The sequence below is a fragment of the Lactuca sativa genome, chromosome 4, assembly GCF_002870075.4.
Source record: "Lactuca sativa cultivar Salinas chromosome 4, Lsat_Salinas_v11, whole genome shotgun sequence".
In the NCBI taxonomy this organism is placed as follows: domain Eukaryota; kingdom Viridiplantae; phylum Streptophyta; class Magnoliopsida; order Asterales; family Asteraceae; genus Lactuca; species Lactuca sativa.
The window spans coordinates 309,511,120-309,529,960 of record NC_056626.2 but is presented as its reverse complement, the minus strand read 5'-3'; the positions used below and the strand labels follow the sequence as shown (position 1 = coordinate 309,529,960).

The 18,841-nt window shown below is 30.0% G+C and overlaps 3 protein-coding genes across 3 annotated transcripts; 2 read left to right on the top strand and 1 right to left on the bottom strand.

Moving 5' to 3' along the window:
• The first annotated feature begins 3,232 nt into the window (after positions 1 to 3,232).
• LOC122197535 (uncharacterized) lies at positions 3,233 to 3,988 on the top strand. Its single transcript, XM_042901745.1, has one exon. It carries the CDS (start codon positions 3,233 to 3,235, stop codon positions 3,986 to 3,988), a length of 756 nt encoding a protein of 251 aa, XP_042757679.1.
• A 2,442-nt stretch (positions 3,989 to 6,430) lies between these two features.
• LOC122197534 (uncharacterized mitochondrial protein AtMg00810-like) lies at positions 6,431 to 8,062 on the top strand. The gene is made up of 2 exons (XM_042901744.1): positions 6,431 to 7,094; positions 7,812 to 8,062. The coding sequence occupies exons 1-2, from the start codon at positions 6,431 to 6,433 to the stop codon at positions 8,060 to 8,062; spliced, it is 915 nt and encodes a 304-aa protein (XP_042757678.1).
• An 8,726-nt stretch (positions 8,063 to 16,788) lies between these two features.
• Positions 16,789 to 17,674, bottom strand: LOC111892159 (kirola). Its single transcript, XM_023888225.3, has 2 exons — positions 17,434 to 17,674; positions 16,789 to 17,332 (listed from the first exon to the last, which is right to left on the bottom strand). The coding sequence occupies exons 1-2, from the start codon at positions 17,618 to 17,620 to the stop codon at positions 17,070 to 17,072; spliced, it is 450 nt and encodes a 149-aa protein (XP_023743993.1). The 5' UTR covers positions 17,621 to 17,674; the 3' UTR covers positions 16,789 to 17,069.
• Between the last annotated feature and the right edge of the window lie 1,167 nt (positions 17,675 to 18,841).

Below are 18,841 nucleotides of genomic sequence, written 5' to 3'. Positions count from 1 at the left end.
GTTAGTGGTCTCCGTGATACTTGCATGAAAGACCAGGATCTGGCCCCTGACAATTGAATAGAAGACCAGGATCTGGTCCCTAGCACATATATGTAAGACTAAGATTTGGCCCTCGATATTACAAGGAAAGACCATGGGAGTAGCTCATGACACTTGTATGTAAGACCGGGATTTGGCCGTCGGCATTGCAAGCAAAGACCATGAGGTAGCTCATGACACTTGTATGTTTTGGTATGTGGTGCTTTGAGGAATTCACTAGGCTTTGTGCTTACAACTTATGTTTATGGTTTCAACTACTTCTTCCGATTCGAAAGGGAAAGGCCCCGCGTGATGGCACAACGTCCTCCCCTCATGATTTCCGCATTCTAAATAATTATACTTTGATGTATGGAATATTATAACGAGGTGTTGATTTTGAACTATTTGTGTACGATTTGATAGGGGTGAGCATAATAATCGAAAAGCTGATCCAAAACCAAATTAACCGATATAACTAAACCATTTTAAAAACCGTTGGTTCGGTTTCTAATTTTTGTTAACCGATAACTAACGATTCGGTTAACGGTTCGGTTATGGTTTTATAGGTTAATCGAACCATTATTAACCGAACCGCTAACTTAAATTTTAATATATAAAAATTATAGATTATATATAAAATAACATATTCAAACTTATTTAAGATCAATTAAAATATTGAAAATATAATCCATCAATCCTCACTTGTCAGGAGAAGAACGAGCAATCAAACCATCTAAGGCTGATCACGTAGACACACACAATCTTCCAGTCATGCATTGAGTTGGATTATTGATTAATGTTGTAATTCATAATCAGCTAATTCTACAATTTGTAAACATTATTCACAATTAGTTTAATTTTCATACTCATAATCGTAATCGAAGGCTTCTCACACCGTTAATCATAATCAAAGATTGTTTTGACTTTATAGTCCTATTCAAAGGATTTTTTGACTTTATAATCATGACTTCTAGGTAAGTTAAGTTTTTGGTTCTTCTTGACTCTGTGATATATTAAGAATGTATTTTTTGAAATTTTTTGGCTTTTTTTTATTTACTGTTTTTTACTTAATCACATTGAATGTATATGAGTGATTGTCTTTTTTTTTATCCAATAACACATAATATGAATGTTTGGCTCTTTTATTTTATAGGTTTTGATTTAATTGTATTGAACGTGTATGAATGTTTGGCTTTATTTTAATATTAATATCAATTATCAATATATGAAATTATTAATGTCAATTTTTTTAATGTTTTATATTTTTATTGAATGTTTTTGATTTTGAATGTGACTATGTGTTATCTCACTCTAAGTATTAAAGGTACATATTTTATTCTATTACTATAAGCTAGGTTACAAGCATTGGCATCAAGGAGTTTTTGGTATTCTATTTTCATTTTTTATGGCAATATACTTTCGTCATTTATATTATTTTGAACATTATGGTTAACCAATATTAACCATTAACCAAAACCGTTAACCGATAAAAACCATTAACCATAACCAATATTAACCATACCCAATGGCTACCAAAATGCATTAACCAATCATAATGGTTATGGTTCGATTTTAACTAATAACCGAACCAAACCGCCCCATACACACCCCTACGATTTGATAAACTTCCAGATGAAAAATGTTATCATTGTTTTTGGGATGTTACAATTGTACCCGAAGTGGCGAGGGTCGGGGTCGGATATGGCACTATCCGCCCCATTAAGACCCTATATATATACGGAAAAGTTAATATACCCTTAAGGGTATATAAGCTTAGGTACCCAAACACACCATAATACGTCTTTTGGTTTCATATATTCATTATAATGTTCTTAAACTTCAAACCTAACTTGATTTACTTTCAAGATTTTCGAATTTCACTATTATTTTTTTCTTATATCACATCTTTTTGCCGAACACCTACTATGTTATATATATTGTAGTTGAAAATGAAAATTATGTAAGAGGAAGATAAATATGTAATTTATAGAAATAATGGAAGTAAATCAAGTTAGAAGTTAACTTATAAGAACATTGGACAACTAGAATGTATTATATGATACAAAACGATGTAGTATGGTGAGTTTGGGTACCTAATCTTATATACCCTTAAGGATATATTCACTTTTCCCATGTATATATATATATATATATATATATATATATTTCAGTATTCCCTTTTCGTTCATCGAGAGTTGAGACTGCACTTAAGTATGTATCTCTTTTCGATTTACAAGACATGGAGTACTGAACAACCATGTATCTCTTCGAGACCGCAGTCAACTTATCTCTTCGATTACCAGAGCGCAATCAAGTCCATAACATACAAGTTATGGCATATATTAAAAGGGGAACGTGCATCTACATTCTATTGTTCTACATCCTTTTTCTCTTCTCCAATTCATTGGATAAGAGTCAAGAGTTCGTCTTCAACCTCCGATGATACTAATGAACATGAATAATTCTCCTGTTCCACCACAAGATCCCACCACCAAGTAAGTTTCTTTTTTTCATTTTCTGAACTGATCATTACTAATGAGACTGATGAACATGAATGATTCGACTTTAGATAACTGATTTTTAACAAATGATAATCGGTTATATGAAATTGTTTTTTTACTGTTGTAATCAGTTTAGCCCTAATAGCCCTAATATTTTATTTGTTGTAAACCTAATCAATTCCTATATCAGTATGCTTTAATCTTTTTTTTACTGTAATCAGTTTTAGACCTAATTTTTTTGTTGATGTAATCGGTTTTAGCCCTAATATTTGTTAGTATTTATTGTCCATGTAAGCAATATTTAGCTAGAAATTAGTTTACTATTAATAGTTTTGTTAGTCAGTTAGATTTGAGTTTTTCTCTTTCTTTCATGTATATAAGTATGTATGTTGGAGATTCAAGATAAGTCAATACAGAATCGTTTTTCATCATTTTCTTTGTTTCTTCTCTAATTCAATATGGTATCAGAGGGGTAGTTCTTTCTTCTTCTTCACTTTCTCATTTTTTTTATTCCTTCATTCAAGAATGGTGATTCCAATCGTTAATTCTTCATCAAATCAATTTTCTCAAATCAATCATTCTGATCCTTTATACCTGCATCCATCCGATCATCCCATAATGTTATTAGTTTCAAAACAATTTGATGGTTCGAATTTCAATTCCTGGAACCAAGCTATGTCGATTGCCCTATCTGCTAAAAAAAATTGGGATTCATGAATGAAAAAATCCCTAAACCAGATGAAAATGATCCTAATCTTGATACATGGCAACGTTGCAATGATATGGTGATAGCATGGATTCTTGAAGTCTTATATGGAGACATTGCAAAATCAGTCATATACTCATCTTCATCTTACGAGATCTGGAATGAACTTGATGCATGTTTTGGTCAATCAAATGGTGCAAAACTCTATCAATTGCAAAAGGAGTTCTCAGATTTGTCTCAAGGAACAAGTGATTTAGCCACATACTATACCAAACTCAAGAAGTTTTGGGATGAATTGAGTGCTTTATCATTTGCACCTGCGTGTACCTATGGAGCGATGCACAAAATTCAAGAACTCGAACAAAATAAAAAACTGATCAAATTTCTCATGGGGATCAATAACGATTATTCATCCACTAGAGGTAACATCCTTATGATGAAACCTCTTCCAACTGTCTCTCAAACTTATGCTCTCTTAATCCAAGATGAGAATCAAAGAGAAATACATTCCGCATCAATTTTCTCAATGGATTTTGCTTCCATGAATGCTAAATTTGGAAATAATTTTTCTAAAGCTACAAACTATGAGAGCAAGAAATCTATAGTTTGTACTCACTGTAAAAAATCAGGACATCTAGTGAACAAGTGTTATCGACTTGTTGGATTCCCAAAGGAATTCAAATTCACAAAAGGAAAAAGTGTAGCTGGTAATGTTTCAAGCACTCAAACCAACAATGATAATGGATATTCTCAAGTTTATTAAGTTCACCATGGAAATTCGAACAATAATGAAGAAAATTCTTTGTCTGGTCTGATTACAAGTCAATATCAGTAGATCTTGACTATGCTCAACTCTCAATCAATGAATTCAATCAATGTGGGTGCATACAAAATCACAAATGAAGGATCAAACCTGTGAGGAAACAACAACAACTGTTCCAACATTAAATTTGTTGGTAATATTTTTGATACTCATCAAATTCCAATAGATTGCAATTATCTTATCACTTCATCAACCACTTGGATAATTGATTCTGGTGCAAGTAATCATATGTGTTTTGATAAGTCTGCATTATTTTCAATCAAAACACTTGAGATACCTCATTCAGTTACTTTTCCTAATGGTCAGAAAACACATGCTTATAATATTGGAAACACATACATTGCAGATAATGTTGTCTTAAGCAATATTCTTTATGTTCTAATGTTCCGATATAATCTTCTATCAATTGGCAGATTGTGCAAACAATTAAAGGCCTTTGTTGTGCTCTCAAAATCATATTGTTTCTTGTTGCAGGGCCCTTCTCCGAAGAGGCCTTTGGTTCTTGTTAGATATGCAGCTGGATTGTATTTTGTCTAATCAAAGAATGCAGCCAACAAGAGTATAGTGTTGAATGTTTCTACACACCATCCTTCAGATAGCTTAGTTTACTTTGTTGATTCCCTTTGTAATGCAGTTTTAAATGATAACTCTACTTCTCTATAGCATAAACGCCTAGGACATTTGCCTTTATACAAGTTGAAAACGTTTGATTTCATTAATAATCAGTCTTCTTTTGATGAATCTGTTTTTGAAATTTGTCCAAAGGCCAGACAACACAAATTACCATTCAAACAAAGCACAATTCATACAAGTTCTACATTTGAATTTGTGCATATTGATACATAGGGACCTTATAATACAAAAACTTACATGGGCCATTCTTACTTCTTAACCATAGTAGATGATTTTTGAAGGTGCACTTGGACTATTCTATTAAGCACCAAAAGCAATGCCTTTCAAGTGATGAAAGGGTTTGTAGCAATGGTTGAAACCCAATTTAACAAGAAAATCAAGATTTTAAGATCAGATAATGCTTTGGAACTTGGATTTAGCAATGAAAGAAAAAATTTCTTGCAAGAAAAAGGCATAATACATCAAACAAGCTGTAGAAATTATTCCCAACATAATGGAGTAGTAGAGAGAAAACATAAGCACCTGCTTGAAACTGCCAGAGCTCTTCTTTTCCAGTCCAACCTTCCAATCAGATTTTGGGGTGATTGTATTCTCACTGCTTCCTATCTTATAAACAGATTTCCAACAAAACTTCTTCAAGGAAAAACTCCATTCTTCAAGTTGTATGATTCTAAACCCACTTACTCTCATTTAAAAGCATTTGTATGTTTGTGTTTTGTAAGCACATTAAAGACTAACATGGATAAATTCAAACCTAGAGCATCTCTGTGTGTATTCATTGGTTATCCTTTTGGCAAAAAGGCATATAAACTATATGATATACATGCTCAAAAGGTTATCATTTCCAGAGATGTTCATTTCCATGAGAACATATTTCCTTATCATTCCATGAATTCTAATCCTGCACACATTTTTGTTCCTCAAGAACATACCATTTCGTGTGATGACAATGTTGAAATTAATGCCAATCTCAATATTGTACCTCCTTCTTCCACAGCTTCAAACGTTTCTTGTCCCCCTGTTCTCAGAAGATCTTTAAGAAATCATCATACACCTTCTTATTTGACAGATTTTATATGTAATGGTGTCATTGATTATTATGTTCACACTATTACTCACATCTCTCCAATAAATCATGTTTGCTTTACTACTCTTGATAATCAAAGCAAAACTTTTCTTCAAAATACAACTGATTTGTATGAACCATCAACTTATGAAGAAGTTGTAAAATTCCCAGAATGGAGAGAGGAAATGTCTAAAGAATTTGATGCTTTAAATGCAAATGATACATGGATCATTACCGATCTTCCCAAAGGAAAGAAACCAATTAGCTACAAGTGGGTTTACAAAATCAAATATAGGGATAATGGAGAAATTGAAAGATGTAAAGGAAGACTTATGGTCAAAGGGTATACACATAAAGCTGGGATTGATTATACATAAACATTTTCTCTAGTTGTTAAAATAACAACAGTAAGGGCTCTCATTGCTACTGCTGCAAGAAGGATTGGAAAATGCATCAACTAGATGTCAACAATGCATTTTTGCATGGAGACTTGAATGAAGAAATTTACATGAATCCACCACCAGGTCTAGTGATGGACAATCCTAAGCAGGTTTGCAAGCTTCAAAAATCCCTCTATGGCCTAAAGCAAGCTTTTAGGCAATGGTATGCTATGTTGTCTTCAGCTTTAAAGGCTAAAGGGTATCAACATTCCAAGAATGATTACTCCTTTTTTTCATAAAATGATGGGAAAAAATGTCACTTATGTTGCCATCTATGTGGATGACATAATGATTACGGGAAACAATGATGATGAAGTGACTGAATTGAAAACTTTTCTTGATGAAACGTTTAAAATCAAAGATTTGGGGTATCTTAAATTGTTTCTTGGAATGGAAGTTTTATATTCAGATTCAGGAGTAATTCTAACTCAAAGGAAGTTTGCTAATGAAGTATTGAAAGAATTTCACTGTAATGGGAAAGCTTCTTGTCCTCTTCCTTCAAATGTGAAGTTATTACTAAATGAAGGACAACCTTTGAATGATAAAGAACTTTATCGAAGGCTAATAGGCAAACTAAACTTCTTAACAAATACTAGACCAGATCTTGCATTCACTGTGCAACATCTTAGTCAATTCATGAGTAATCCTTGTCTTCCTTATATTGAAGCTGCACTACATACTCCTCGATATATTATTGCCAATCCTGATCAAGGTCTTATTTTTAACAAAAATGACAATTTTACCCTTCAAGCCTTCTGTGACTCAGATTGGGCTACATGTCCACATTCAAGAAGAATTGTAAGTGGCTTCTTTATCATGCTAGGAGGAAGCCCAATTTCTTGGAAATCCAAGAAGCAAGTCACAATTTCACTATCATCTGCAGAAGCAGAGTATAGAAGCATGAGATGTATAACTGCTAAATTGGCTTGGTTGTCAAGACTTTTACATGAACTAAGTGTTCCAAATGTAATTCCTATCCCAATTAAATGTGACGACTAAGCTGCTATTTACATAGCCAAGAATCCCGTGTTTCATGAAAGAACGAAACACGTGGAAATTGATTGTCGTTTTGTGAGGGAAAAACTACAGGAAGGATTGATATCGTTACATCATGTTCCAACAAAGATTCAGCTCGCTGATATGTTAACTAAAAATCTCCCTATCAAGAATCATCAATTTTTGCTTTCCAAGTTGGGAGTTTCCAACTCTCCAACTTGAGGGGATGTTAGTATTTATTGTCCACGTAAGCAATATTTAGCTAGAAGTTAGTTACTGTTAATAGTTTTGTTAGTCGGTTAGATTTGAGTTTTTCTCTTTCTTTCATGTATATAAGTCTATATGTTGGAGATTCAAGATAATTCAATATAGAAATCGTTTTTCATTATTTTCTTTGTTTCTTCTCTAATTCAGTAATATTTGTTATCGATTGCTGTTATAATCAAACATCTATGAACACGTTTATCTTCTGTAGTCATGGTTATTTGTCGTTATTTGATGAAATTTATGAAATTAGCCATGTATGAAGCTTATTGACCTGAAACTGATTCCTGAATATTTATTTGAACCTAAATAAAAGCTTTACTTAGACGTGAATCAATTAATTATCTGTTGTTAATTGTTATAGATGTCGTTGAATCTTTACTTAAACCTGATTTTGTCTTGCTTTGTAGTGAGACTCACGATCAACAGCTTCCACAAGAGGCTGCTACAACTAATGCACTAGCTGCTACTATAGCCAATGGCCAAGCTGCTAGGAATACAAGGAGATTGACTTCTCCTGTTTGGGCTCATTTTGAAATACGAAAGTTTGATGGACTAGATACGGTTGAATGCAACTACTATGGGAAAAAGTTGAGTGGAAAAGGCAAGAATTGAACCAAACACTTGCATGAACATTACAAAAGTGCAATAGAGTGAAAGTGTTTGGTGGATATTGATGTTTGGTGATTATTTTTGTTGCTTGTGACTGTTTCATGGATTTTTATGTTTGGTTTAGTTTGTTGTTTTTGAGAATTAAGTATGAACAAGTGATATTTTATTATTATTATGATAAGTGGTTATGTTTTTTCTGATTGTTGTATTTTGAAAAGTTATGCTTTATATACATGAGTATCCAACGGGTTCCCCGTATCCGTTGGGTATTTCTTCACCAAACCTGTTGGGTATTTCGCGAGGCAGGGGTGAGGATGGGGTTTGGGGTTGGAAGTTGGGTATGGGTATGGGATTTGTGGTCCCCGTCACTACCCACCCCCGCTTGTATCCCTACATATACATCAAGGTTCTCTATATCCTTTTAGAGGCATAAAATCATGAATTCAATTTTAAGACATAAAACATCATTCTATTCATCAAATTTCCATATATTTCGGATAGTAACATGTGTGTTTGTGCATGATGCTTTTGGCAGGGGATGTTAGTGGTATATACTTTCTTCTCATGATTGATGATAATAATTATGTTACGTTACCAATATATGAAGTTAGATCCACTTTCTTTGTTCTTCTCCGACAACAAACGAAAGAAAAGATTGTTTATAGATGTTACTACCATTTAGAAAATAGTTTGAAAGTTAAGTTTTATTATTTTTCAATATTTATCCGTTACAAATTGATCGTCCTTATGTTGTGATTTTATTTACTAAAGGTAAGATCCATATTAAAATTTATTCATATGCTATGTTGATGAAACACATATCAATTAGTTTAACTAGTAAGTGGCATAAACCAACTGCATCCCTGTGTAATTGTTAGCTCTTTTATAGGGCGTTGGATAGTAGCAAGTAGGGGTGTTCGTTTGCATGAATCGATTTGATCCGATCCAATCAAGTGAATCTAAATTGATTTCGATTTCAAAACATGGATCCGAATAGTCCAAACTAAATTCAAATCTGACCGATCCGATCCAATTACAATTCGGTTGGATCGGTTTTTGAATTCAGTTTTCAAAAACCGAAATATTTTAAAACGACATATAATTATAATATTACCCAATTTTACACAAGAAACGAAAAAAAAAAATTATTTAGTTGTGATTTGAAATTTATAAATAACTACTAAAAAGATATATTATAGTTAAGTATTTTATAGATAGAAAACTTTTGAAAGAAAATGCATATTAATGTTTTTTTATCGGGTGAGACATTTTGGAACCTATTTGAAAAAATAAATTACAAAATTAATAAATAGCTATAGATATATATTATAAATAAATAAATAATAAATGTTTATTCTGTTTTTTTTGGACTATTCGGTTCTTATTTTATAAACAAAAACCAACCCGAAATCCGAAATAATAATTCGGTTTTGTTGGAAATCAATACAAAAATCCGAATATCCGAACAAAATAGTCTAATCCAAATTGTTCAATTGAATAATTCGGTTTTATCCAAATAGTAAAAAACAACCCGTAGAAAGTGTCCAAATAGCATGCTTATGTCCATTCGTGCCCCAAGATTAGGTCTTACCGGGGTGTTGTTAAATCATCCAATTTGAAACCATGGATCTTGGCTTAGCTTTTTACAAAAACGCAAAATCACCTTGAGTTTGTAATGTGGCTAGGTCTTATCATACCAACATTTTGCATATACAAGTTGTTTCAAAGGCCGGATGATAATATCTTAATTTTAAAATGTGTTTTAATTTTTGTATGATTTTTATTTACTAGTATCATTATGTTTTTAGAATATATTGAATTCTTACAAAAGTATTTATGGTTGCCAACATAACTTTTAAACAACTTTAGACGATATTTGTTTTAGATAAAACAACTTTACCCAAAAACTTAAGCTAAAATCAATTTTAATTTTCCTAGTTCTTTCCAAAGGTATAGTTTTATTGTTTTATTTTGTGTCATAAATAATATTAAAGTTTGCAAGAAATTACACCATATAAGTAACAGTAAAATAAAACAAATGTACTACCTGACTGAATCTTAAAATGAATAAGTCTTCAAAATTAATTTTGTAAAAATCTAGGGATGAAACTATTTCACAATACAAAAAATTTCCTCTTAGACTATCTTCAACTCATCTCCATTTTTTCTTCCATAAATGGAGTAAAAAATTGGAGTAAATAATGTTTCATCTCCAACCTACTCCATTTTTTATCTCATTTTTTACCCCAAAAAGTATATTCTAAGAATATTTCATTTTTATAACTTATATATATTATCAAATACACCCCTTTACTAATTAAACTCTATATTTATGATTAATTAATATAAATTAGTATAGAACATTATATTATAAATATTAAATATTGTATTTGAATTATTATTAGTGGATAAAATAAACTAAAAATATATAAAATAAAAATGAAAGAGACTAAAATTGACAACCAAACTTCATCTCAATTTTTGGAGATATGAATAGTATTCCCTCATATATGGGGGAATACTATTCATTTCTCCAAAAATTGAGGTGAAAATAGGATAGGGTTGAAGAAAAATGAGAAAGAAATAGAGTTTGGAGATGGATTGGAGAGACCCTAGAAGGATCACCTTGAAAGTGATATCGATGTACCTCAGGCGATAGTGGACTACAATTTATGGGCTAACATAGCAACTAAGTTGAGACTAGTAGGAAGGCCAATGCACCAGTTGGGCTACAATGAAGTGGCACATAAGGTTCCGAATTTGGGCCTACTTCTTTTGGGATTTAGTTTGGTCTTGCGGTTTTCCATTTTGCGTCTTCGTCTAATCCGAATCGCGTATATTATAATTTATTCATATGACCATATCTATTTGAAATCTATTACCTTTCCATTTTCAGCTTAATATAATTAATTTATTAATTTAAATTCTAAAATATGTTATAAAATATAAAATATTATCTTATCATTGGTAAGTTTTAGAATGATTACAGTAATACACTTATTTATTAATTGAAATACTATGATAAATTCAAAACATAAATAAAAATATAAAATAAATTTAAATAATATATAAAAATATTTTTTTTAGATAGTTAAAAAAATTTAAATATATAAACGCGGCAACTCAAGCTAAATAAAATATTAAAAACATTATTTTTATTATAACTTAGATTTTTTTCAATTAATGGTTTTAATAAGTAACATAACAAATTACATTGTATTAACTTACCAACAATGGTTATGGGAAATTATTCAATTAAGTAATCTAACCACTTTTTAATGTTTAATAGAAAAAAAAAACAATTTTTTTTTGCAAAAATAACCACTTTGTTCGAGGCATTTAGGACCAAGAAAAAACTTTTTTTTACTAACTCTGGAATGGATTCTGAATTCTAGCCTAAATTTCGGAATATGAGCAATACTATAGAATGCCTAAGTCTGGAGTATTGTTCATATTCCGGACTAAAATTTCAGATTTCGAAAAAAAACTCCGAAATTTCAAGAAAAAGTTAGAAATCCGAAGAAAAAAATATTTATTTACTTAATTTAACAAAAAATTAAACAAACATAATAATATGAACTATATATAATATGGGTGCATAAAATTACACATTTTATTGAAAAACGATGACATTAAACATTATGAAATGTAGCATTCAGAACCTAAAAAAACAAAATAAATTCTTTGAAAATAAAAAAAAAAACTATAAAAAGATGAACAGTACTCCGGAATATGAACAATATTTTTTTAGGCATTCTGAAAAAAATAGTTGTTTTTCAAAAACTTAAAAAATATGGTTAATTTCTTTAAAAAATAAATGGTTAATTTACTCAATTTCTTTTCATATATCAATTAACCATCATAATTGAATTAAAAAAATCAATAGATAAGCATTTGTAAGTTAATTAATAATAACGTTAAATTGTAATACTAAATTGAAGCCATATTTAGTTTTATGTAAACATAACACGTGAGTAGATTTTATTAAATGATTTAATTCTGATAGACATATATTTTATAATATGACTCAAAATAATTACAAACTTATATATCATAATTTTTCTTATCATTATATTCCTTTGACCTCTCCATGATCTTTCAATTTCCAATTTAATATAATCAATATATTAATTTAAATAATATATATATATATATATATATATATATGATTTTTTTGTCTTTTGACCATTTTATGTTTACCTAGGTGCCAAATGTTATTCATATATTTACCCGGTTTCTCTATTTCTCGGACAATGTTATACATTTCTCTTAAACTGAAAAGCAATATCTGAATCACATATCATTATATGTGCTATCAAAATTTTGAAAACCTTAGGTTGCGTTTAGTTACGGAAAAACAGTTTTCATTTTCCTTTTTCAGTTTTCATTTTCCGTTTTCATTTTTCATTTTTCATTTGAAAATTTAGAAAACGCGTTTGGTTAAAACTTATTCATTTCTCATTTTCAGTTTTAGAAAATTAGAAAACCTATTTAGATGTGTATTTTTCTATCGGTTTTTATTTTTAGAAAAGGGTAGCTGTGGTAGGGTGGGAGTGGGGGTGGTGGTGGTAGCGGGTCGACGATGGTAGTGGCGGCAATTGTGGCAGTGGTGGTGATGGCGGCGGTAGTAGTGGTGGTGATGGTAGGTCGGTGATTATGATAGTAGTGTTGGGTGGGTGTGTCTGTATGTGTTTGTGGGTGTGGGTGTGTGTGTTTGTGGGGGTCGGTGTGTGTGTGGGTACACACTATGTATATGTAGGTGTAGGGGTGGGTTTGTGTGTGTGTGTTTGTTTGTAGGGATAGGGGTGGGGTGGGGATGGGTATGGGTGTGTATGTGTGTGTGGTGGGGGTGGGGGGTGGTTGTGTATGTGTGTGTGTGTTTGTAGGGGTGGGGGTGGGGTAGGTGTGGGTTTGTGTGTGTGTGTGTGGATGGGGTAGAAGTGGATTAATGTTTATATTTTAGAAAAATTTTGGAATTCGAAAAATATGGACAACAATGATTATAAGTTTTTCAATATTTTTCAACTTCTTCATAATTTTAAAAAACGGAAAAATTTTATTTTCCATGAAAAATTAAAAAAAAAAATAGACGAACTAAACGCATTTTCAAAATTTTCGTTTTTCTTGAAATTTTTTTCCGAAAAACGGTTTATTTTTCCGCAACTAAACGCATTCTTAATTATCTGCTCCAACTTACCAAATGTGAGATTTGGTTTTCTCAAATTTTTAATTGTCACTCTTCGCATATCTCCATATACTTTATGGTTTTTATTTTTATCTTATTTAATCGTGTTTGTTAGAATTGAAAATGGATTATGATGGTTTCCCTTTGCTTTATATCATTTTCATACCTTCCTCGCTGCATGAGTTTTGAATTTGGTTTATAAGTCAAAAGAAAAGATATAACATCTACTATTTTTGCAGATTTTGCACTCAAGTTTGAGCCTCACATACTAATTTCTCTATTTTTACTGACGATGATAGATTAAATTCGAGTGTTGTTTGCTTAAGCATGATAGGTCTAACTTCAATATATAGATAGATATTCAATTGATTATGTATCAAGGAGTTTAAATAGAAGAGACGAGTTATCCTTATAATTTTATGTAATACGAATCTTTGATGGTACAATCTGATTTATGTTGTTTTTTTTTTCACTTGCATTTCTTGTGCAAGTTTATTATAACAACCGAATAACAGTCGATGTAAACATGGTTTATGAATATACATTTGTTGAGATTTCACAATAGCAAATGCAAATTCATGCAAGGTTTTTCATGATTTTTTAATTTTTTGTGAAGTTCTAGGTTTTAATTTTGGAGTTTTTTATGTGAAATGAACTAATGTTAGTAGTCGATGTTTCGATGATGGATTTTGATTTTTGGTAAAATCACGAGAAGTTATTGGTTATTAACTAAATTCTGTGTCAAATTTTCATATAAATCAAAAAAATATCACGACAAGTTATTGATTGGGAACCAAATAGGGGATTCTTGAGAAAAAAAACTTTCCTAGTATGTCTCACAAATTGATTATTTTATTAATTTTAATAGAAATAGAATTGAATAATTGATTTATTATATTGGGTACAAACACAATATAACATCACAAAAACACGAAAAGAATAAATATCACGACTTACATAATCTAAATTCCACATTTAAAAGCTAATTATCATGTACCTTTTTCTAAAACTCGTTTCTAACCTATCGATAAATCACCAATTTAAATAATTAATTGGCTATAATTGACAATGCTCATTTAGGAAAATTCCATTGGTTGCTTTAAACGAGGCCTCTACTTGGATTTTTACTTGCTTGAAATTACTCCTATAACAAGATTTTTAATAAGGTTGATAGCAAGTTCAAGTTTTATCTGTTTTTTCATCAATTTACCCAATAAAATATCTTTTTCAGGAGCTTGCATAAATTGCTTATGGACACTGCACCACTTCATACTTATTGTATATGGTAAAAGACGAAGGTCTTTATTTGAGTATGTTGGTGAGTGATTGTGCACATGTTACTTGAAATGTGGAAAGTAGATGTGTCTCGCAGTATATTGAAATTCTCATTTTCATGGTTAAAATTGGAAGATAAGTTACAATTTTTTGGTAAGTCAGGCAATACTCGAATTTGAACCTAAAATTACTTTTATATTTACCATTCTAGGTTATCTTATTTTTTTTCTTTCTCTATAATTTCACTAATTAATCAAATAATATTGGTTTTATTTTTGTTCTAATATTTTTCTAGAAAAAAAATAAATAATAAAATAAATTAAATAAAATCTATTTTTTTTGTTTTATAAATAATGTCAAATTATAATTAAGTGGCATTAAAATCAAATGTACTAAAGGATTACAATATAGAAAAAAGTGTAAGTTTGTTCGATATACAAGGTTAAGTCATTTATTTGACACATTGTAGGATTTTGGCAAACTCTTTGATGTCTTTTAACATATCAAAACGAAATAATTTGTTGAAATGATTTTCTTTGTTTTAGCCATTTTTATGTTATATTTTTAATCAACCATGTTATATATATATATATATATATATATATATATATATATATATATATATATATATATATATATATATATATATATATATATATATTGATGTTTTGAAATCATTTTATATATTAATTAAAAACAACAATGAGATAATACTTCTAGAATCTAAAACCAAATAGTAAAATCCTTTAAAACTTTGAGATAATACATAGTTTGATAATAAAAAGACTACCAAATGTTAATAGTCTTTGAAAGTCATATTATGATCAAGATGATGGATAATAGAAGCAAATGATTGGCATTATATACGGAAAAGAGGAAAGGTTATATAGATGTGTGAAACAATGTGGGATAAAGCACATTTTATAAACTTCCAAACTAATTTTTTTTTTAGTTTTTAGTAATTTTAGCATTCGTTTCTGCGTTTCAATATTTCTAGAAGTTGAAACCGAATAGTAAAATGTTTTAAAACTTTGAAAAAAACACATTTACGTATAATTAAATGACCGTTAATTAATAATAGACTTTAAAATCCATATCCAAATCGAGACTGAAGCACAATAAAAACAAATTAGTACAATTATATAAGGAAAAGATGAAGATTATATAAATGTGTGAAATAATATGGGACAAAGAAAAAAAATCAAATTAATATAATAACAAGTAGAATATTTATCTTGAACCACATTTTTTAAATAAACAAAAGATAAATAGATTAGATTAATAGATAAATAAATTTTTTATTTATTGCACATTAGATCCAAAAGTACATACACATATGAATATATATAAACATATACAAACACACAGATACATACATTATATATATAAACACATACATATATACACTTACATAATAATAATAATAATAATAATAATAATAATAATAATAAAAATTATAATAATAATAACTATGAAAACAATAATTATTGTATTTATAATTATATCTATAAACATATTTGCAATAATGACTATTATAACAAAAAATAGTTACTTATAAAATGAGAATTTTCGACGAAACTATAATAGTCTTTATTTTAAAATAACTAAAAAAAATACTTAAGTTATATTTGTAGAGAATTCCGATGGATTGTAAGTTTTTTGAATAAAAAGACATTTCCGTCAAATTTTATCGATCTATTTGCAATAAACTTTAAAATAACTACAGTTTGTTGGTAATCCATCAATAATTTTCCCTATTCACTAATTAGATATTTTTTATGTTGGTGTGTACTTGATATTTCTAATGGATCTTTATTTTTTACCGTAGATTAATATTTTGTCGGGAATAGCCTTTTTTGTAAGTACTATGTACCTATGTATGTATGTATGAATCTAAGTACGTATGCATGTACTTACATAAACAGACACATATATTTGTGTGGGTGCGCGCGCATGTATTTGTGTGGGTGCGCGCATGCTTTTTAACGACGTGTCACTGAAGATTGTAGCTTGTGGTGTTCCAACCTAAACACATTCCATTTTAGAGCATTCATATCCCAAGTGAATTGTGAATATCATTAAGCCATGTTTATGGTGGTATATGTATGTGTGTGAGAGTGAGAGTGAGAGAGTATCTTATACCCTTTAGGTGTGTGTGTGACTGCGTGTCTTTATGTCTATTTTCTCTAACACTGTATAAGTATTTCTCATTATATAATAATTGTTAATTCTCTAAAAGTACATAATTAGAATTTGGTCATTGAAGATCTTAATCATTAATAGAATTTTTTTTTGAAGCTTTAAATATATAATACAAGAAGAGGAACTTAGCATTACATTACAACCTTTCATTTTCGGGCATAACTATACAAAGATTATTAGTAATTGATTAAAAGACACAAATAAACAAAGTCCACACCAGTTTCATGAGATCAAAATGGAACTTTAATTACATGTAATCAACTTCATATAGAGTGAAACAAACAAAAGTGATCCCACGATTTTTATTCTTGGAACTTTTATATATATATAAATTACTTGCGTATGAAATTATAGGTGATGTTTCTCAATATCTTTGGTAACAGCAAGGCAGAAATCCATCAAACTGTTGGGGTCATCAACATTATCATTGAGTTTCTCATAGTGGAAAGTCCAAGTCACCAAGTTTTCTTCTTCCTTTGTCTCCACCTGAACTGTGAGCAAGAAGGTCTTGTAAGCCTCCAATATATCGCCCCCAATAACCTTGTAGCACACTAACTTTTTCTCCTCGTCGATTGCTTCAATCACTTCTTTAGCCACTTTTGCCTTCCCATCTGCATGTGATATGAAATACTCATAAATTGCTCAAACAGAATATATATGAACAAAAATGCTATTTTTGTTGGAAGTTATTCATAAAGAGAAATGAACTTACCATGGATAAAGTCAACATTAATGACTGATCCAACAACACCCCATTCACCTTCATGTAAATCAACACCTTTTATGGAATCAGGGCTCATTTCTGATATATGGTGTGGCCTGCTTCTTAATATTTCATGAAACACATCCCCATCTGATTTGATGGTAACTTGTTTAACCAGCATACCACTCAGAGGCATTGCTCTTGACAAAGGAAAGAAGGAAAGAAGAGAATGAAAATTAATGTGTGAGCTCCTTGTGGCTTTATATTCCGTGAATTAGGTGAGTTACTTATACTTCAAACTCACCATAAAAATAAATAATGTATATATTTTTGCATCCTAGTAAATAATGTGTGTTGAAACACACACCACATGTACGTACATAGAAACATGTTGGATTATATATACAAACAAATGTACGTAATTGTACGTAATTGTTCAATCCGCTAATTTATAAATGAGAAATAATGTTTTTAATTTTTTAATACAATAAAATTTATCTTTTAGTTAGTATAAATATGATGATTTAAATGAAAAAAAAGAAAAGAAAAAAAAATATCAAATCCAGCTCCAATCACGTTAGTTGAAGCATATTCTTGAAATCATTAAAATAATATTATAATACGCATAATATATTATATCATGAATCATGTTGTAGTGTTGTATATTAATATTAATATTAATTTGATGGGTGTGGATGTCGTATATTATCATAATTAATATATTATATCATAAATCACTTTCACAAATGCTTTAAGCCAGCACGACTTTGTTGGTGATTTTGATCATTTGGTTGAATTGAAATTTATACGATTGTTAAAAAGAATTTACACATATTATTAGGCATGTAGTAACGGACCCACAACAAAAACCGAAAGAATAACACACATTATTTTAAGGGTAGTATGTGAGAATATTTCTCAAAAAGTTTATAGTATGCGTAGAAAATTGAAGGTAGCACCTGCTACCCTAGGTCCGCCCAGGATATAAGTCACATAATGTTTGTGCATACTTGATACTTGTACTATAACATTAGTTTGAACCTGCAACAAACCAATATTGGGGGTCAAATGTAGGATCGATCAAACATATTTAGGGCCGATGCAAGAAGTAAAAAAAGACCTCCAAAGTTATTAGTATAATAAAGATTTTTATTTGTTGAAGAATAACTAATCGAACTAATGATGAATGATGATTACTTTTGCAAGTACAAGATGATGAACTGCTTTTGAACAATAACCTCTAACAGTTATAGTATAACTATAAATCTTTTACCATAAATTACTTTGAAACTGAAACTTGAAGAAATCAAGTTAGAAGCAAATATTGGAAAATTTGGAATTTAAAAATTTTGATTATACAAAAGATCTGATCATACAAAAATTGGGTGTTTATTTTTTTAGAGCCAATATGTTTGCA